Source organism: Syngnathoides biaculeatus, chromosome 6, assembly GCF_019802595.1.
Source record: "Syngnathoides biaculeatus isolate LvHL_M chromosome 6, ASM1980259v1, whole genome shotgun sequence".
Classification (NCBI taxonomy): domain Eukaryota; kingdom Metazoa; phylum Chordata; class Actinopteri; order Syngnathiformes; family Syngnathidae; genus Syngnathoides; species Syngnathoides biaculeatus.
In genome coordinates, this window is record NC_084645.1 from 2,210,942 (window position 1) to 2,231,652 (window position 20,711).

Below are 20,711 nucleotides of genomic sequence, written 5' to 3' on the forward strand. Positions count from 1 at the left end.
GGTTGAAGCCAGTTGGCCGCCATCTTGGTACTCCCAAAATGTGTGGAGGACATGGTTTACAGCAGTGATTTCCAACCTTTATAGAGCCAAGGCACAAATTTTACAATTGAAAAATCCCACGGAACACCGACAAAAGTAAATGTCACCAAAAATGGATAGATTAATTACTGTATGTACTTCCTGCCATCCAATAGAAGAAGATTATTTTTTTCTTCCCTCTGTCATTGTGTCTCACTGGCACAAATAGATGAATAAAGATATATATATATTTTTTTAGCAATTACATAAAATTGGATAACTTCCAACGGCACACCTGAAGAGCGCTCACGACACACGAATGTACCCCGACACACTGTTTAGGAATCACTGGTTTACAGGTTGGATTATGGTGGGGTTTTTCTCAAAGTTTGGCATGTAAAATTAAAACTTGGTCATGTGAGCTCGACATTTTTTCAGTTCTGGTAACATGAAGGGTTTTTAATTCGACTTGGTAAGCCAAAAAGGGCTAAGTGCGAAGGAAAGACATATAACACCGTGACTACCAAGAAGCCTTGCATATTACCTAGGGCCCAATTTCCGTGACATGTTAACTTTTCCAAAAATACGCTGTGAAGCACTATCATCATAACGTAGCAAAAAAACTAAGCATTTTTTTTGTCATAAAAACATTAAATTTTACGTCAATCAGTTATATATTTTTGGAAATAAGGACTCGCATTGGGAAAATACATGCTAAATACAATGTTCATTTGTTGTCTCTGTGAGAGTTCTGTATTATGAAATGCATAAAAAATTTCACAGAAAATGTGTTTTCTTGCTTATCCACTGATGAAGTTTGGGAAAATATTTACATCGCTTTTTCGCGAAAAACCGTCGGCCTATAAACGTGAAGCAAAGAGTGAATAGTGAACAACAACCGTAAACAAAACTTTGTTCAAGTGAATTGAGCTCATCAGGAAAAAAAAGCAAAAAAAATTTACAAACAAACTTTAACAGTTTCCAAGTAAATCTTTCTAACTTTCCTGTGGAATGTTTTCACACGAAACTGGCAATCAATGCAGTTAATCGCTGTCGGGGCACAGGTCGGCATGGCTGTTTTGGGAGTATCAAGACGGCGGATGGCTACTTCAGTTTTGTTGGCCAATGAGCCATCCAGTCTTTTATTATTACTTTTTTTTTTTAGATCAGCGACTCGGGCAATGACCGACAGGGTCCACGGTATAATGCAAGTGTCGTCACCGAAGACGTTGTCGCCCTCTAGCGTCAACGCAGCAGAAGTACCACATACGCATAATATGCCGTTGATTTTGGTTTCTCTCGAAGAACAACACCTCCTCCTCCTCTGTTGAGCAAGTACAGTAAATCTCAAACACAGTGGATGGGTGTTGACTGTATAACCAAGCCTCCATGTTACTCCACAGCGAAATCACTCCTACGTGCAGCGAGCTAGCTAGTTAGCTTTCTAGCTAGTGAGTGGTGGGTAACCGAGCTACTACATCACTCTTACATCACACCTTGTGGGGAAGCAGCGGCTCGAAGAAGCCAACGCTTTCCATTTCGTGCGACTGCCATTGCGATATTATTATGTCAACTTAGGCGGACCTGTCACATTGAGCGGAGACTGACAATTAGTAAAAGCTCTTTTGTTTTTTTTATATTTGGAGCATTGGAGCCGCTACGGTTGCAGCTGGTTTCATCGTTCTCCGTGAGTAAAACCACAAATGACATATGTTTCGTTATCAACACTTTTTTTGTGTGTGTGAACTTCACCACATTTACCTTTCAAACCAGTCATTTGATGAGTGACAACTGCTATGTGACGCCGGCCTGGGCCTAGCATATGCTAGTTCGCAGTTACCTGGTCACGTAACCTTGCTAAGCTACGTTTCATATCGCTATAATTATAGCCCGTTTTTCTTTTTGTAGGTTTGGGTCTGCAGCTATATTCTAGGGTAATTTTGCAGTTAGTCTGTGTGTTTCGCGTTGTTCAAGAAACAAAACACAGAAGGTAAAATATTTAATTAGCCAATGACCTAGTATGCTAGTGCTAACGGTGACGTTGGAGTTACGAAATGGTTGAGCGTTGCACGCACTCGACTTGCTGCTCCGAGTAGAGCAAACACATTCTTTAATCGTGTCGGGCGGGCTTTTTTTTATACATATAAAATCTGTTTTCAGGGTTTTGACACAAAAGAAAAGGAATGTCCTGCCCGTGCACTTCGGCTGCAAGGTTGTTCCTGAATTCAGCTCATCGAGGTAAGGAAGGAAAGGAAGGGGCTAAAGCTACATGACGTTGTTTTGCTAAGCTGCAGTGAAAAAGTAGGTCTCGCGCTAACCCAGATGGCACTTTGGAATGACATGTCATGTTGCCAAAAGCGCGATGCTATTTTTTCGCCCCCCCGTCAGCAGCGTGTCGGACAGGCGAAACGATTTTGATGGACTGCCACATTATGGCATGTGGATTCCTGAAGGTATTTTGTTATTTAACTTTGTGACGACACGTAACCGAAATGCGATGGCCATATATTCACTGTCGCGAACTCGACGTGTTACCCAACCTTTATCGAACCGATGCGAGAGGTCAGGAGAGAAGGGAGCCAAATGTTGCCGTTGCTTTAGAAGAAAATGACTTACGTGAAAGTAAAAGCTAGTTCTCCCAATAAATAATTATTTGACTACATATTCAATGAAAACGAAACTATTCTAACTGGCGACTAACTTTATAATTTGTATTTTATTTTTTATTGCCATCAGTCATAGACAAATGAAAATTCTAATGTGAAAATTCTGATATTGCCTTGCTCAAAAATAGAATTTGAGTTAAAATATATTTTATAAAATAAATTCATGGCTGTATAAATTGATACTAGTTGAAGTGCAATTTATTCAACAAGTTACTGTAATGATGCACTGCTACCTGTCACGAGCCAAGGTGTATATATATAGTCCTGTATTGTAAAAATTCTCATGACACACAACTTAACAAGAAATGTCACTAAAAGCCATGTACACAGACTGAAATAATGGGCATGATCTTGCTTCAGGACACTTGCAAATACACTTAGTGTGCAAACTGAGTGTGTATAATTCACCTCAAAGCTATTGTATGAATTGTAATGGCTTTATTTTACCTTCTGGCATCTCATTGAACACCATGTGTTCAGGCTGTCACGATACATAAGTGGCATAGAAAGAAAATATTTGCATCTTAATTTTTTTTTTAATCAATATTTGATCACGACACATTAATTTGCCGCAGCAGTTTGGGATCCATTTAAATCAGTTGCCTCAGCTGTAGCAGACAGGACAGGCAAAATGCACTTTTGACATTGTTGGTGATATTTCAATTAGGTTTGTTACTTTACTGGGAAACTACGATATTTGAAACAGCTGTTACTATGAGTTCTTCCTCACTACAAACGTCCAAAACATAATAAGTCTGTCAAAAACAGAGCATGAATGTCTTTAGTCATTTTGAAGCAGCTTTGAGTTGGATCTCATAAAATTTTGCAAGGGTATTGTTGTGGCCAATTAGTGTTTTAACCTGTGGCTGATCAGTTAAGTATCTGGATAAATGAGCAAACATACTAACCCACACCAACACCATAATGATTGCATCATTTAATGCATAGGTGTCAAACTCTGGCCCGTGAGGCAAATCTCAAATTAATATTAGAGCTGGCCCGCCGGTACTACCAGTATTACACACTTGTTTGGTTCCATATTAAAAGGTTCATTTGTTCAACCTTAACCTGCGCCTTTGTTAAATTTAAAATTTTGGCCCACTGTGAATTTGACTTAGACACCCCTGATTTAACGAGTCAATTTATCTGCTTTGGCAATAGTATAATATTGTTCATGTATGATTTAAAATTATTTAGGACAATTTTTGCCTCCAGTGTAAAAAGAGTGGTAATCAGAGGGAATATATTTCCTTTCATCACTACAGTTAAGGCAGGGGTGGGTGTCATAAACATGTGGGACACATCGTATTATGAGTTATAGTGATGAAACCACACATGAGTATGGAGAAGGTTGAAGAGTTTCCCTAAATTCACAGTTCCCTCCATACCTTGGTTTAAACGTTACGTACTGAAGCTGTAATGAGTCATTGTTTTTCAAGTAGTACAATGAGAAACAATATGTCAGCTATAAAACTTTCTGAGACAAATCAAGTTTGTTTTTATTAATTTACCTTTAGCTGGAACCAGGGAAAAATGCAAACAAAAAACCTCACTACCAATGATAATTTTACACAAATGAACTACTTTTTTTTTTTTTGTCAATTTTATAGCTCTTTGACTAGTCTTGTATTTAACATTTATTGAACATTTTGAGCCAACGGGTGCGTTGCTCTCTCCACTCCAGGATTGTCCTGCTCTCGGTTGCAGTTTTATTCTCTGAGTCGTCATGGTTCCAGGGACGCTCATCTACCTCCCCCTGTGCGGGTGCGATCGTTTTCCGAGACCGCCGTCTGCTTTGCCTCCAAAGACGGCACCACAAAGGACAGCGGAAGCGATGGCGCAAAGGTGATTGTCTGGAAACACTCATTGACTCGTCATTGTTATGGCCCCTCGGCTTTGGACTTGTTTGGAAATGGTAGTAATGTAAATGAACTTTATATCATGTTTCCACAGAAAAGCATCAGTGAGGCGAAGAGGGGCTCGGGTTCTGGAGGATCGGGCAAGGGAGGGAGTCAACTCCGATGCCCCAAATGTGGGGACCCCTGCACACATGTGGAAACATTTGTTTGTGAGTAAACATGACAATAGCACGAGGTGACAAGTTTGGAGGAGTGGCTTGGCAAAAAAACTATCCATAACCTGATGCTCAAAATATGAAAGTTTGCATCAGTTACATTTGAAAATTCAATTTGTGTACATGCAATATTTCCGCACTGCTCTGATTGTGTAATCTTTCAGCATGTCACTCAAACTCAATGTGGCTGTGACCAATCGCTACATTCCAGTCTTCTTGGAAATAGGATAATTATACCACATGAATTTCCGAGGTCGGATCTCAAACTGTTCCAGTCGAGAGTAAACCAAAAATCATGCCTGCCAATCTAAATAACCTCAAGCGTGCTGTTTGGCGGTCGACATAACGTAGGCATCCATGCTGAAACTAAACACACCACAAACGTCTTGTTTAACTACTCTCCAAAGATGTCAATCAAATCCTCATATTATATTGGAGCAAATTAGATTGTGCACTTAAGTATCACACTTTCTATTTAATAGCTCATTAATTAATTATTTCCAAAATGTACATATTTTTTGGGAGATAAAATGTTTCAGCTTCATTTTTAAATTGCTCATGTCTAAATTGGTGTTTTTCTGGTTGTCTCTTTCTTTAAGCATCAACACGTTTTGTGAAATGCGAAAAATGCCACCACTTTTTTGTGGTTTTGTCTGAGACGGACTCCAAGAAGGGACTAAACAAAGAGGCTGAGTCTGCTGCGGAGGCTGTCAAACTGGCGTTTGCACAGAAACCTCCCCCTCCTCCTAAAAAGGTGAGAAACAAACAAAATGAATAAGATATGAATGCCGTTCCATCCACATTTAAGAAAAAAAATGTCATTTACATCAATGCTAATTGACCCCCTACCCCTCAGATATACGCTTACCTTGACAAGTATGTTGTGGGGCAGTCATTTGCTAAGAAGGTGTTGGCTGTGGCTGTGTACAATCACTACAAGCGCATCTACAACAACATCCCCGCTGGCAGTCGCCAGCAGGTGGAGGTGGAAAAACAGCCCTCTCTGACACCTCGGGGTCAGTACTGCATTTTTTACTCGTGTAATATTTCTTTTCGAAGCTTTATATTTAAGGATCTGAAAAAGAAGAATCGGAAGTTTATCCAGATTTAAAATAAATGAGTTGCTTTCTAGATGTGGTTAAGTTAAGAGCCCCCTACTTGCAATGTAAAATGACAATGGTCCTTGCGTAACGTTCCATATTTTTTTGGCTGTACAGTTTGGCATTTGTTCAATGATGATGTCACACAGTATGAACTGCATTGAATGCACTGTGTTGCAAGCGTGTATAGTGCTAATGATAATATTGATATGAGCACTTTGATCCTCTCTCTGTAGAGCTAGAGATGAGAAGACGAGAGGATGAATACAGATTCACAAGTAAGTGGTCGGGCCGCCATCATGCTTCCAACGTGCAGCTTTTATTTCTTTGCTAGTTAATTGCCGTACGTTGCACAAATGCCAAAATTTACAGACCAGATTCTTTTTTTTTTTTTGCACGTCTGTCCAATAACAGATTGATATTTGGGAATAGTGATATTTTAAAATCAATATTTCACAATTACATTCTCTTACAAAAAAAAAATAATTCTACTTTAGGTACATTCACATCTCTTAAATAGCATAGAGCTTATAGCACACCGCAGTTGTCTAAATCGGTGATTCTTAAATGGTTGGTCAGGACCTAAAAGTGGGTCGTAGACCAGTTGTAAAAAAAAAAAAAAATGCACTCCTTGTTTTTGGATTCATAGTGTGGATTTTTTCCATACAAATATTTACTTTTTGTGATTAAACTGACATTTATTTTTGTCCATGCAGTTTGTGTTGTACTTAAAGGGGAAATTCACTGGTTTGCATTAACAATGTATCCAGTAGGTCATTTAATATGTACTCTTTCTTGACAATGTGATGTTAAATCCTCTCTCATTTAATAGTGTTTTGAGAAGATTTTTATCGACAATTACGAATTTTCAGGGCCGCTGCCATTTTCGCTAGTCACATGACATATGTGCGCGGATGTGACGTGGACCGTGCCACAACAAAGGCTTGCCCAGCGCTGATTTCTTGGATTTATCCTCATCTGATGAAGAAATAGGAATATTGGTTAATCGGAAAGACGGAGGAATACTTCCATACACAGCCGTGAGCGGTGCTGCTCAAGCCGCCACGGGCCGCGTAACTAGTTAGCATGGCAGAGTCTCATTTGTTATCGGAATTAAGCAGGACCTGGCTCAGCTGTGGCAGGGCGCCCTGCGCGATTGAGCTCTCCACCGGCAGCCCTGGCCATAGCCCGTGCGCGGGCGGGACGGAGGACGTGCATGTGTGGGTTTCAAGCGGGAGGTGTCAAAAAAGTTACTACACGGAAAACTGGCTTGTGGCAACCAAGCGTTCATAGCGACGTCGCTTTTTGATCCTTCGATGTCGGCTCTTCCTCCACAATGCGGAGGAAAAAGGAGTGAGTGACACGTGTTATGCAGGGAACAGACACCACCAAGCCGGATTGCTGGCTCCATTACTGCCGTGAGGGCCTCTGCTCACAGCTTTGTATGGAAGTATTCCTCCGTCTTCCCAATCAACCAATACTGCTATTTCTTCATCAGACGAGGATAAATCCGAGAAATCAGCGCTGGGCGTAAATGATGTCCCATGTAAGCAAGCCTTTGTTGCGGCACGGTACACCTCACATATGCACACGTAAGTCATGTGACACGCGAAAATGGCAGCGCCCCTGAAAATTTGTAATTGTCGATAAAAATCTTCTCAAAACACTATTAAATGAGAGAGGATTTAACATCATATTGTCAAAATGGAGTACATATTACATGACCCATTGGATACATTTTTAATTCAAACCAGTGGATTTCCCCTAAATGCTCTGAAAGATAATTTCAACATGCAAGCTTTTTGTTTAAAAGTTTCTTATCCATTATTTTTTTTTAATATTGATCATTCTCTACGTTTATAAAATTGGATCTGAAGTCAGATAATTTGGGCCACAGGGGAACAAGAGTTGAGAACCATCCATTTTCAGTTCTGCTTCTCCTCACTTGGGTTGTGGGTATGCTGGAGCCCATCCCAGCTAACTGTGGGCGAGAGGCGGGGTCCTATCTGAACTGGTTGCCAGCCAATCGCAGGGTACATATAAACAAACAACCGTTCACATTCACACCTGTGAGCAGTTTAGAGTCTTCATTTAACCTACCCTGCATGTTTTGAGGCAGTGTGATGAAAACGGAATTCCCATAGAAAACCCATGCAGGCATTGGGCTGAGATTTGAACCCCAGTCCTCAGAACTGTGTGGCAGATGTTCTAACCAGTTGTTCGCCATGTTGCCCAGTTGTGAACAAATGAACTGTAAAATACTCATCATTTGTCTTAAGAAGAAACAAAACATTAGTCCAGAGGCATAATAATAGTAGTAGTACTAATATTATGCATGTTGTAGATTTATTGAATCATATCGCACTATTACACAATACACAGTATTTCTCTAATAGTGGCTGAAAGCTTTCATTCACTTTGTACGAGCCTATTATTAGAGGCAAGGCGTTGATTTAGAGAAGTCATTTGTTGAAATTCATTTTTATAATTGTACATAGTGATTTGTTCATATATTTATTATTTACCACCGCAATTGAATATACAGTAATGTGATGTAAATTACATTCACTATTATAATCAGGTTGACGAATTATGAAATCTGGTAAGCATTGTCCATAAAAGTGACGAGTAGATTAGCGGTCCACTTTTAGAAATGTGAAATTATATGACAGCTAGTATGCACTTTTTGGCTTGACCTCCCTCGTATAATATATCAGAACTGTGCCAGTCATTCACCAGACAATAAGATGAAGTATCCCACTGACCTACATTGACATCTCAAGTTTGCTATTTAGAATCCTGCCATGGCTCATTTTACATACCCAGGCTGGTAGGGATTCCGTTGTGTATTTTTAGCCTCTTCACTGAAGCTCATTGCTCTGATGAACGAAGCAATGACCCTTTTCAGTTTTTTTAAATTTTCGAGTCCACCTTGTGGCTAAAGTAGAAGGCCTCAAGTTCCCCATTGTTGTTGGTGAGGTTTCTTCTGTAAAATTGAGTAAGTACGTCATTAAATCTCATCAAGCTCATTTTGTTTTGTTGTTGTAGAGCTACTGCAGATAGCCGGGATCAGCCCTCACGGCAACGCTCTGGGAGCGTCCATGCAGCAGCAGAGCAGCCAGCAGGCACCCCAAGAGAGAAGGGGCGGGGAGGTCCTGGACTCCACACATGTCGACATTAAACTGGAGAAGAGCAACATCATACTTCTTGGTCCAACTGGCTCAGGTACTGCGTGCTCACAACGCAATGTTCCACTTGTACAGTAGCTCAGATTGCTGACTGCAAAGCGGGCCAACCTCATTCAGAGATGAGGAAAACTTTGACCCGCTAATGTTAATGCCAATGTTTGCACAGGGAAAACATTGCTGGCACAAACGCTGGCTCGCTGTCTGGATGTTCCCTTTGCGATATGTGACTGCACCACACTGACTCAAGCCGGTTATGTGGGAGAAGACATCGAGTCGGTGATTGCCAAACTGCTGCAAGATGCCAACTACTCTGTGGAGAAAGCGCAGCAAGGTGGTTGGACTGGGGAAAGGAGGCACACATTCGAGCACCCACAACCTCAGGACTTGACAAAATGTTTACTATGTTTATGTGTAGCAGAGCTGTAGTAAATGATATTCCAACTTGGATGTTTTATCTGCAGGTATTGTGTTTCTGGATGAGGTGGACAAGATCGGCAGCGTGCCCGGTATCCATCAACTGAGAGATGTGGGAGGAGAGGGAGTCCAGCAGGTGAAATTTCAAGTCCAGCTCTTCAACATTTACCCATTCATGGGCTGGGTGGCATTTTTTGTTTTTTGCTTTATTGAGATAAAAGTCTCCTAACAGGCCAGAATCATGGAAATAACACTTCTTTTTCGTTTATGGTTAAGTTATATGATAACTTGAGGCAGCCATGTTGGGTAAGGAACGAAAGGGAAATAACTGTCCCAAAAATTGGACGCTGCCCACGAATGTTGAAAAGCAGCTTTTTTTTATTGTCTTGTACACGTTTTCAATTTTGCATTTTTGTCTTCCCGTCAGGGGCTGCTTAAGCTCTTAGAGGGTACAATTGTCAATGTTCCTGAGAAAAACTCCAGGAAGTTGAGAGGAGAGACGGTGCAAGTGGACACAACAAATATCCTTTTTGTTGCCTCCGGTGCCTTCAATGGACTTGACAGAATCATCAGCAGAAGAAAGAACGAGAAGGTAATTTTTACATGCCTTTCTAAAAACATGTGGACTGTTCATATTTTTGTGCTTCTGCTTTAATCATTGCGATTCTGTACAGTATTTAGGTTTTGGGACCCCATCCAATTTGGGGAAAGGGCGCCGCGCGGCAGCTGCAGCGGACCTGGCCAACACTAGCGGTGAGACGGATACGGTGGCAGAAATCGAGGAGAAGGATAGGCTGCTGAAGCACGTCGAGGCCAGAGACTTGATTGAATTTGGAATGATCCCGGAGTTCGTGGGCCGTCTCCCTGTGGTGGTTCCGCTCCACAGCCTGGATGAAGAAACACTGGTCCGCATTTTGACAGAGCCACGCAATGCTGTGGTCCCACAGTACCAGGCTCTGTTCAGCATGGATAAAGTAAGTGTATCTACCTGCTGCTTTGAACTCATCATATTTTGCAGTAAATTAACAGCTGTCTTTTTTTTTTTTTTTTCATTTATTTTCAAGTGTGACCTCAATGTAACCCAAGATGCCTTGAAGGCCATTGCTCGCATGGCCCTGGAGAGAAAAACTGGAGCTCGTGGGCTCAGATCAATCATGGTGTGCAATTCTGCTTTTTGTGCCAGTTTCCTTCTTCGTACTTATTATAAAGCAGAGTTACAAAAAATTGATTTCGATACCGTTTTGTATCGCACTGGTGCATGGGGCAGGTGAACACAACCAGAGTGATTCATGACTCAACATGACAAAAGTGATGCACATGTAAGAGCTGGATATCTAAAGAATTGGGGCTGAATTGATCATGCAAAAAATGTTGAAGCAAAATCTCTGCTTCCAAATTTCACTAGTTAGCAGCCAGCTGCTCCCCATCGCTCACACCAGCCAATTTTCATTTGCTTTATCCCACGTCACTCTCCGGCCATGCCCACCTTTTTAAAGCCCCACACACTCAAAGTCATAGATATTATTGTGTGTTATGCAAGGATGGTGACAATCTACCTAACATGCACATTTCGTGAAAAAATATAATATAACAATATAAGTATCTAATTACTGGATCAATCCATAGGATATTCTGGAAGAATAAGTGAATCAAAAAATATTCGCAGCTTCCCCCCGACTTAACAATGTATTTGTTGTTCAGGAAAAGCTTCTCTTGGAGCCAATGTTTGAGGTGCCACACTCTGACATCATGGCTGTCGAGCTGAACAAAGATGTCGTTCAAGGGAAGACGCAGCCCAGATACGTCAGGTGAATTTATTATTTTTTTTTTTTTGCCAGTGCCACTTTCCATGTACCGTAATTTCCGGCCTATAAGTCGTGACTTTTTTCCCCATACGCTTTCAACCCTGCAGTTTATGTGGCCACGCGGCTAATTTGTGCGGTTTTTTTTTTCTAATGGCCGCAAGGGGGCACAAGAGCAGAAAATGTAAGCGTGAGACCAGTGGAACATATGTGCCGAGGAAGGGACTTTTACCGGTCTGGCCCTGTTAGTGCTGCGCTAGCATGTTACTGCCATGTCTCAGTGATTTTTACCAATGTGTTTTTTTTTTTTTTTAACCGGCCCTGTTAGAGCGGCGCTAGCGTTAGTGTTAAACACTCTGCGTACTGTCTTTCTTTGTAAATATCTCGTGTTTCAATGTGGGCACTTGTGGATTTTACACACCTGTGGCTAGGGATCGCAAAAAACTGCTTACTTTCATAACTGGTTTTAACCGAACAGCTGTAGGAAAAAAAAACGATTAACCGGTTTTAAAACCGGTACCATTGTGCTGTTTACAAAATTCACCCGCGGGACCTCGAGTTGGGGTGCGGGGTTCCACACGGACTGTTTTTTCCGGAGTGACGAGTTCACAGAGTTCCCCCCGTTATGCGAGTAGTGTTTTGATGTCTGCCAATAAAACAAGTTTTGTTCCTGTGTCCGACACGCCGCCTCCGACTCCTTTTCTCCGGCGCTACACCATTGATCGTTAATTTACTCCGCGGTAATGGGGTCGTTTGTATACAATATTGACAAACAAGCTTGTTGAATGTGGCTTTCAACAACGCACTCGAGTAAGTTACATTTTTGGGGTTTTTCTTTGTAAAAATGTTTTAATGTTAACATTCTTCTTTCAGACTTTCAGAAAGGGCATGAAAGTATACCGAGCGTTTCCTCAATGCCATGTTTGATGTTTCTTTGATTTAACTGAGTGTTCTTTTGAGTCCAACTTTACTCTAACAGCGAAACTTGAAAAAAGTGGAAATGATGTTGAAAAAATACCGCAATGTGGAGTACCGGAACCGGAAGAAATGATTGGAAATTTTAACCGATTTCAAAAGTCCGATTATGGTTTCGGTTTTAAAAAAACAAAAACCGGTTATAACCGGTTATTTGTAACCGGTTGCGATCCTAGCTGTGGCGTGTGTATGTACCAAATGGTATTTCCTCTACAAATGTACTGGGTGAGGCTTATAACCAGGTGCACTCTGTAGGCAGGGAATTATGGTATACTGTATTCTGAATGCCTTCTGGTACATATTGCAATTACCCCTCAAAATTCTTGACAGTCATCTACAGTATACCCTGTTGCTACCATCATACCACTGAACTCATGCGTTATATATAGCAACTCAACAACGAGCTGGACCAGTTTCAGGCCAGTAGAAAAAAAAAAAAGCTTAGTTTTTTGTGGATGAAGTAACCGAGCGAAGAGGAAGTGGAATTCAGACAAACACCAAAAGCAAATGACTCTGAAGGTAACACTGGAGGATTTACAAGACAAGGTGAAAATACAATGGAGAAAAAAAGCAGTGCTGACTGGGGAGTCCTAATCCTTAAACCACAATCATTATGAGTGAGTATTAATGTACCTGGTTTTGTCATAAACTTAGACGGGTTCTCAATGTGTGTTGCAGAGCTCCAGCCAAGGAGCAGGCAGAAGAGGACTATGATTCTGGCATCGAGGAGGAGAACTGGCCCCGACAGGCGGACGCTGCTAACAACTGAATCTTGTCATCCATTTCACACAAAGACACTTTGCTACTAGCCTTTGGATACCAGCTCTGGGTTTTGTTAGAGGCCCCACAAACAAAAATGAACATTTTATTAACGATAATGAAGGCGGTTGTGACTGAGGGTGTGGGCATCATGAACAAGTGGTGTGACAACTTCGGGTCGTGTGTGTGTGTGTGTGTGTGTGGTGTGTGTGTGTGTGTGTGTGTGTGTGTGTTGTGTGTGTGTGTTGTGTGTGTGTGTGTGTGTCCGCATCTGCGTGTGCGCGAATGTGTGTCAAGGAGCGCACTCTCAGGTTGGACCTTTATACAATTATTTCAATCTCTGGTGATTGTCAACATTTTATCTATATAAAGATAATACATTTTTTTATTCGTGAGAGAGCATTTATAGCACGTTTTTTTTTTCCTCTCTTGTGACTGGCCTTCCAATGACAAGGGAAAGAAAATGAATCGATGTGCATGCCGGGGTGGGGTGTCCATGTCCAGTCATGCCTTATATCAGGAGGGCATGATACTCCATGAGCGCATCAATATTTTGATGATAAACTCTTTGTCACCATTGGCATAATGCTGCCCACACTATTATTACTATTGTGCGGATTTGTTGTGGCAGCAATTGGTTTTGACGACCTCTACAAAAAGAACAAGTAGCGAAGTGAAGCAAAAGAAACAGGAGCAGCGCAACAAACCAAGCAGGTGAAAAATGATTGCGAGCTTTTAATTAAGCAGATGGTTATTAGTTCATGTTTGGTGTCCAGCCTGCTTTTTAAGAAAGATACTGTACATACATATGTATACATGTTTATCACATACTCGGGCTATTTAACAAATAAGGTTTAAGTTCATAAATGTCTTATGTTTATTTCTCTTTATAGTACATCATAAGTGTTCACCAGTCTACAAATTCTCTAGAAAAAAAAAATGTGTGAAGGACACCCCAAAATCTATATCTCTTTTTTTTTTTTTAATGTGTCTCGCATGTCATTTTGTGATGTCATATTTTGTTGCTATCGGGTGGTCTTTCATTTAAGATGATGATCACGGGAACCACACTGCTTGTACTCCTAAATTGTGCTATGCCATGGTTAAACTAGAGCCATCTCCCTGCTTTTAAGATGCCTTTTCTAAAAAATCTCTGAGGTCTGTTACAGAGCACCATTAGGAACCTCCTCACATACAATGAAATTGTTCAAAATATAAATAAAATGTATATCTGTATAGAATTTAACCATTAGTGTTCATTTGCCGCGTGTGTTTATACATGTATGCTATGACATACCCTTTTGTGAGCTCATTTCTAATCCTATCCAACCTTTTCACTCCCAGCGAAAATCTCGTTTCATTTTTGCCACTTCCAGTTCTGCTTCCTCTCGTCTCTTCGTTGCCATGGTCTCTAATCCGTACATCATGGCTGGCCTCACCGCTGTTTTTTCCTCAACTTTGCCCTTCATCCTAGCGGATACTCTTCTGTCGCATAGACCACCAGACACCTTCCGCGAGCTGTTCCGGCCCGCTCGGACATGTTTTTTCACTTCCTTACCACACTCACCATTGCTGTGGCTTGTTGACCCAAAGTATTTGAAGTCGTCCACCCTCGCTATCTCTTCTCCCTGGAGCTTCACTCCTCTTCCTCCGCCCCTCACATTCACGCTCATATATTCTGTTTTACTTTGGCTAATCTTCATTCCTCTCCTTTCCAGTGCGTGCCTCCATCTTTTTAATTATTCCTCCATTTGCTCCCTGCTTTCACTGCATATCACAATGTCATCTCCGAACATCATGGTCCAAGGGGATTCCAGTCTAACCTCATCAGTCAGCCTATCCATTACCCCAGCAAACCGGACGGGGCTCAGAATGGATCCCTGATGCAGTCCTACCTCCACCTTAAATTCTTCTGTCATCTATGGCACACCTCACCACTATTCTGTTGCCCTCATTCATGTCCTGTACTTTTCTAACATATTTCTCTACCAATTTCAAATTCCAACCTCATCACTTGATCTGGTATTCTTTTCACCTCCAAGACATTCTTAACCAGCTCTTCCTTTTAAATATCTCTTCCCATCAACTCCATGGTAAAATAATTTAAGCCTTGTTCCTAAACTTCTAGCCTTACTACCTTTCCACCTGCTCTCGTGCATGCACAATAATCAACATTTCTCCTAATCATCATGCCAACCAACTCCTGAGCTTTTCCTGTCATAGTCCCTGCACTCACTTGTAGGCTCTGTGCAATACTCTTCTCCTGCCGACAACTCCGCTTTCCTCCTCCTTGTCTTTGATGCCATCGATGTGAATTTTGCCCAGTCTCTTGTATCCTGAATATCGGCCTGCAGTTCTTTAAACGTTATCCAGAGTTACTTTGTTGAGTCTTGGATGAGTAATTTCTGTTCTCTTGCAATAATCTTTGTAGGCCGGTTTCTCCCGAGTAGGTTTATCTAGGTTCCATGTTTTCTCCATCTCAGGATAATGGCCCTCTCTTTCCTGTGGTTCACTGGAATCCTCAAGCTTTGAAATTGCTTCTGTGACAGTTTCCTGACTTCTACATGCCAATTAATTTATTTTTCAACTCCTTGATTTTCTCTGTAATGTGTCATTTTGTTGTAGCTTTTGAATATATTTTCTCTTGACTTGATTTTGTCAGACATGTTCTGTTTGTCATTTTGTGACTAAACAGGTCTGGAGATAGCCAGGCTTGGGTGTGATCAGTGAAAACCATTCACCAAAATTGTGATTAGTCACAATTCATGATTTAATTTAATTCATCACTTTTTCACATCGGGTCAGGTTAACCGTGAATAGCTTTTTTTCTTTAGTAAATGAAATCAACATCTAAGTGCAGCATTTTTTAACATACCTCAGTTATATTTGTCTATTTACGTTTGGTTGATGATTGAATTAATTAAAAATTATTCTATTAATTATTAAATATTTAATTATCATATATTATTTACTATGCAAAATATCATAATTTGAGAAGGGGCCCAATATTTATATTTAGTACCTGGCTTACGGAGTTAATCCTCTTAATACTACTATTTCCATGTCAAAATGATCAAACACACAACAAAAACATAACATGCAACTGTGCCATCACCAAGAAGAAATCCCTCATACTGGTAATTTAAATACATCATCCTCACCAGAGAAGTTGATCATTACTAATAAGCAAATGGAAAAATGCTGATTTTATTGTCAGTCGGCTGACTGGCCCTGTGACTTTGTCGAATTTGAACTCTTGAGTGGCAAAAGATTGCCCCATTGGTTGTAGTTTGTTACATTGCTCAACTCCAGTGATTCTCAAAAGTTCCGGGCAGATTACATTCATGGCTCAGTAGGTCGCACTTGTTGTCCGGTAACCGAAGGGTGACCGGTTCAAATTCCAGCTCTGACCGTCTATCTTCATTTTGTCCTTGGGCTGAACCCCAATTTGCTCCAGTGCTTTGCATAGCAGTAGCCAATTCTTAATGTATGACTGTGTGGGGAAATCTGAATCACAATCAGAATTAATGGCTAATTATGCAACAACACACAAGGAATTCATGTAAGTCTTTGGCCACTCTGACAGTGTAAATAAAGACACTATATAAATAGACCAATTACCATGTGTTTATCTGTGATTGACACCTTCTAAATGCAGCTATGACCCAGTTACAAGGCTGTGCACACCTGTGGAACCACATTATTTCAATAATTTTACCTTGTTGAAAATTGATGGATGCATGAAGATTCTAGATTAAATTAGTGATGGAAAAGCAAAAGATTAAAACATTTTTCAATTGATTTGTACAGGAAAAAAGTTTTAAAATGCTTCATCTTTGTTTATTTTTCAAATCACAAAAACCTGCTACTTGAATGGGGTGTGTATACTTTTTACATCCACTGTACACAAGAGTCTGGCAGACGTAAACTTGTGTTCCATTTATGCAATCTGCTAATCCATGCAAAGTGATGTCCTCATCTTTTCCCAAAGTGTAACCTAAATCCGCCCTCACGTTTGCATTAAATTGACAATTGCCTGTTTCCTAAAACCTTTGAATTTAGATAATAGAAGGAAGAAGAAGAGATATTATATATGTAAAATTTACCATTCACAAGTAGATGCTGAGTCTCAGCCCTTTTTTTTTTTAAATTTTTATTTTGTTATTAAGAATTATTGTCTTGACAAGAAATTCCCCATTGTTGTTCTCAACCTTCCTGGTTGGGGTTACTACAAATGTCGGCCGATACGAGCGATAAACAAGCTCTGTGATAATGCAGCTTAGTGAGGTTTAACCCACGTGACCGCGCCCGTTGCACTCATTCACTCCTCATTCATCTTCAGCCCACCTGAGGCCAAACGCCCGAACGAGGTAAGTGCTGGGAAAGATAGAAACCAGAATCTGTCCTGCAAAGAAGAATGCTCCGACATTTGTGTTTTTCCACCGATGGAGGTGCTGCATTGGAGACGATGAACACTCTGGAAGACGTCCCGTTTGGAACGCCTCTGGGGTCACTGGGGCAGGATGTCTACTTGATGACTCCTCCAGACATCTCCGTGCCTGACTGTGCTCGAATAATGCGGGAAACTCAGGTCAGGAGGTGCCCTCTACGTATACGTGCAGTCATACAACTACAATCGTTGTTAAGTTCTTTTAGTCTCACTGATGTGACATATACAACACATTCATGAAAATTGTTATTATTGGTCTATGGCTTATAAAATGAGAAATCGGTCTTCAGAAAGTTGCTGTTAAATTTTTATTGAGAGATGTTTCAGAATAGCTTACAGGCGTTACATAACGAGATCTATATTGACTGTCACAGTGACTTACTGAACAGCCTACACAGTATATGTTTACCTCTCTAGTTTACAGCCACCCATCTTTTTTTTTTAATTCTAGTATTAATTCAATGTTGTTCACGTATGTTAAATTTTGAAACACTGCCTTAATCTTTGCATTATTAATACACTGTGATATACAGTGGACTTTTTTTTTTAAACATAAAAACTGCTATATTAGCAAGTGCACGTGTTCTGTAGCATGTTGTTATAGATGAGTGACTACATCGTAGATTTACGTGTATTGCACGGCTGCAAAAGAAGGTACAGTGGACTAATAAGCGCTCCCTTTTTAATTGCTGTAGAACATTTTCTGGACGGAAAATGTGTAACTGGTGGAAAATAAAGAAATAAAACATGACAAGGAACGGCTAAAAGCGTGTGCCTACTTTTGCATTCCTGTATAAGGAACGGCTTTGCGGTAAGGTTTCCTACTTTTCCTTTTTTGTGCAGTACGGCTTCAATCTGGAGAAGCTGATATTAACAGGTCAGCAGCCGTTCCATCAGGCTCCATCCTGCCCCCCCTACTGGCTGATGTTCAGCGGCCCTCCTGAGTGCTACGGGGACACCCACAGGACCAGCGACCCTTGGGGCTCCAAACCTCGGCGCCGGAGTTACAGCCTGAATTCCGCAGACGTCCACTGGCCACACCGTCGCTCTCTCGGCTTCCGCAGATCCGACTCGGACGAAGAAGACGGCTACTGTGAGGACAACGAAGGCTCGTCCCCTGAAGATGGTCCTCAGGAGGCCACCAAGGGCCGAGAGCGCCCGCGCACCGCCACCATCTCCAGGATCAAAGACACGCACCGAGGTCTTCCCGCCGAGTGCCGCAGGCCCGAGTTGTCACAGAAGAACCTGAAGAACCACAGAGGGGCCTTGACCTCTTCTGAGTACGGCCTCTACTCTCCAGGACCGAAGGCCACCAAGAAGAAGCAGCGTGCACAGAGCGCTGTGGGCAGATTACACCCCCAAAACAATCCGACGGCTGGGGCCCCTCCAGGAAGGGCGCAGCAGCAGCAGCGACCCTCTTCAGCAGGCCCGGTCATCAGAAACCGCAGGCATAAGGTTGGTTTCTTTTTCCATCCTCCCAAAGTCTCTAGAGACCCTTTTCGCACCAACGAGCCCCGGACCTTTGAGTTCTTGATAACAAACGTTCCCTGCACTAAAACTTTCCTGTGGTCCTCACGGTGTGCATTACCAGCGAATCTCATAGTTCAGGGTAGGTGTGATTGTGACCGGTTGTTCGTTTCGATGTGCCCTCCGATTGGTTGGCAACAAATGAAGAGAGTAAAATCCCAAAAACCTGTCAGAAAAATGTTCAGGTACTAATTAGAGTAGCAGAGAATTTGTCTTTGGAACTTCCCACCACTGCTTACTCGAATGTGTTTTGTTACTCTTCGTGTGGATGCTTAACAGGCTTTCAGGACTGGAGGATTTCTCGACTCAGCAACGGAACTGCTGTCTGCTCTCAGCCAAGAAGAGAGGGAGCTGCTGGAGGCCGTCACGGACAAAGGATACCCTCTCCGTACTGCTATCCTGGCTCTCCAAAAGACTGGATACAGCAGCCCTGACAAAGTAGGCGACAATCTGTCTAACCATCCCCACTCCAGCAAAATAAATGATGTAATGTGCAGATCAGTCTCCAAAAGGAGCAAATATAGAATATAGATACAGCTCTTGTTTTGGCTATCAATACATCGTGTACACTAATTGGAAGACAGCATCTGAAAAGCATATCCAGAGTGAAGGCTTGCGTGTGCCAAGCAGATAGGAAGAAACCCATCCATGCTTATATCTCAAGTACTCTTCACTATCGTAATGGTCTTCTGGCTGTACTCCCCCCCAAAAGAGGATTGAAGAGCGCAAACTCTTTCAAAATGTTGCAAAAAGGTCACAACAAACACAAACACAACACAAAAGTTGTTACACTGGCTCCCAGTCACCTTTGGAATGGAATGAATTTCCACGTTGTACTATTCATCTATAAATCATTAGACGGTATAGGTCCTGAATACAAAAAACAAGTGCTAGTGGAACATAAACCCAGTTGGGCTCTGAGTTTGTGACTCCGGTCGAATAATGGAACACAGAGTCCAAAGCAAACAGAGAAACACCTTTTAACTGCTATGCTGCTCACAAGTTCCTGACAAAAGTCAGCACAAAGAGTTTTTAAATCCAGGTTTAAAATTTTTTTTTTTCCTCATGCTTATGAATCTAGAAAGTTTCTACCTTTAAATGTTCTTTCTTGGACCGTATAGTTTTGGGCTTGATTTTTTTAAACGGAAAAGCTTTCCATTTATACATTTTGCTAAATGTAAACATCTTCTTTTGACAGCTCTTAAAATATCTGGCAGCCTGCAACGGTCTGTGCGAGTTGGGTTATGATGAAGCTCAAGTTGAGGAGGCCTTGGAGATGTTCCAGAACTGTGAGAGCAAGGTGCCTCCTTCCCGTTTATCTCCTTTTAGTCAATACAGAATCAGAAGAACTAGAACCAATGGGGAAAAAGCATTTTAAAGTTGCAATTCTATTTTCAGGCTGCAGAGTTTCTGCGCCTCCTGGCTCAGTTCAACGAGATGGGCTTCCAGCAAAGTGCCATCAAAGAAGTGCTGCTTGTTCATGAAAATCATCGCGAAAGGGCTCTTGAAGAACTAATGACCCGCTTGACCTAAAAAAAAAAAAAAAAAAAAAAAAAAAAAAAAAAAAAAAATTATGTAGCACGGGTGTCAAACTCAAGGTCCAGCTGTGGACTACTAATGCAGTTGTCTTTGTCTCTTGCAATGCTGTAAATTGTCTTCATGTTGATAAAATATTGGACTTTTAAACTATAACTGGAACAAACTCCAGCCAGCTATTGATTACAAAACTGTCAATTTG

At 41.4% G+C, this 20,711-nt stretch overlaps 2 protein-coding genes across 8 annotated transcripts; both read left to right on the forward strand.

Annotated features, from left to right (window-relative positions):
* The first annotated feature begins 1,239 nt into the window (after nucleotides 1-1,239).
* Nucleotides 1,240-13,193, forward strand: clpxb (caseinolytic mitochondrial matrix peptidase chaperone subunit Xb). Of its 7 annotated transcripts, XM_061822969.1 has the most exons (17): nucleotides 1,241-1,353; nucleotides 1,422-1,476; nucleotides 1,665-1,705; nucleotides 2,179-2,256; nucleotides 4,369-4,529; nucleotides 4,638-4,752; nucleotides 5,358-5,512; nucleotides 5,615-5,774; nucleotides 6,095-6,136; nucleotides 8,907-9,083; nucleotides 9,213-9,377; nucleotides 9,508-9,596; nucleotides 9,888-10,052; nucleotides 10,135-10,434; nucleotides 10,525-10,617; nucleotides 11,162-11,268; nucleotides 12,916-13,193. In XM_061822969.1, the coding sequence occupies exons 4-17, from the start codon at nucleotides 2,202-2,204 to the stop codon at nucleotides 13,004-13,006; spliced, it is 1,875 nt and encodes a 624-aa protein (XP_061678953.1). In that variant the 5' UTR covers nucleotides 1,241-1,353; nucleotides 1,422-1,476; nucleotides 1,665-1,705; nucleotides 2,179-2,201; the 3' UTR covers nucleotides 13,007-13,193. The 7 variants fall into 7 exon arrangements, with proteins under 7 accessions (XP_061678955.1, XP_061678953.1, XP_061678954.1 ...); XM_061822971.1 differs by lacking the exon at nucleotides 1,665-1,705 and having other exon boundaries at nucleotides 1,240-1,353; XM_061822968.1 differs by having other exon boundaries at nucleotides 1,252-1,476.
* A 4,271-nt stretch (nucleotides 13,194-17,464) lies between these two features.
* LOC133502311 (ubiquitin-associated protein 1-like) lies at nucleotides 17,465-20,506 on the forward strand. Its single transcript, XM_061822974.1, has 5 exons — nucleotides 17,465-17,587; nucleotides 18,290-18,901; nucleotides 19,253-19,411; nucleotides 20,172-20,273; nucleotides 20,372-20,506. Exons 1-5 carry the CDS (start codon nucleotides 17,465-17,467, stop codon nucleotides 20,504-20,506), a joined length of 1,131 nt encoding a protein of 376 aa, XP_061678958.1.
* The last annotated feature ends 205 nt before the right edge of the window (nucleotides 20,507-20,711 follow it).

Bases quoted from the DNA above. Each gene is read 5' to 3' on its own strand.
- clpxb (XM_061822971.1), top strand. From the start codon at position 2,202: ATGTCCTGCCCGTGCACTTCGGCTGCAAGGTTGTTCCTGAATTCAGCT. The intron at 4,753-5,357 runs GTGAGTAAACAT...TCTTTCTTTAAG, and splicing joins ACATGTGGAAACATTTGTTT to CATCAACACGTTTTGTGAAA. The intron at 11,269-12,915 runs GTGAATTTATTA...TGTGTGTTGCAG, and splicing joins ACGCAGCCCAGATACGTCAG to AGCTCCAGCCAAGGAGCAGG.
- LOC133502311 (XM_061822974.1), top strand. From the start codon at position 17,465: ATGAACACTCTGGAAGACGTCCCGTTTGGAACGCCTCTGGGGTCACTG. The intron at 17,588-18,289 runs GTCAGGAGGTGC...TTTTTTGTGCAG, and splicing joins GAATAATGCGGGAAACTCAG to TACGGCTTCAATCTGGAGAA. The intron at 20,274-20,371 runs GTGCCTCCTTCC...TTCTATTTTCAG, and splicing joins TCCAGAACTGTGAGAGCAAG to GCTGCAGAGTTTCTGCGCCT.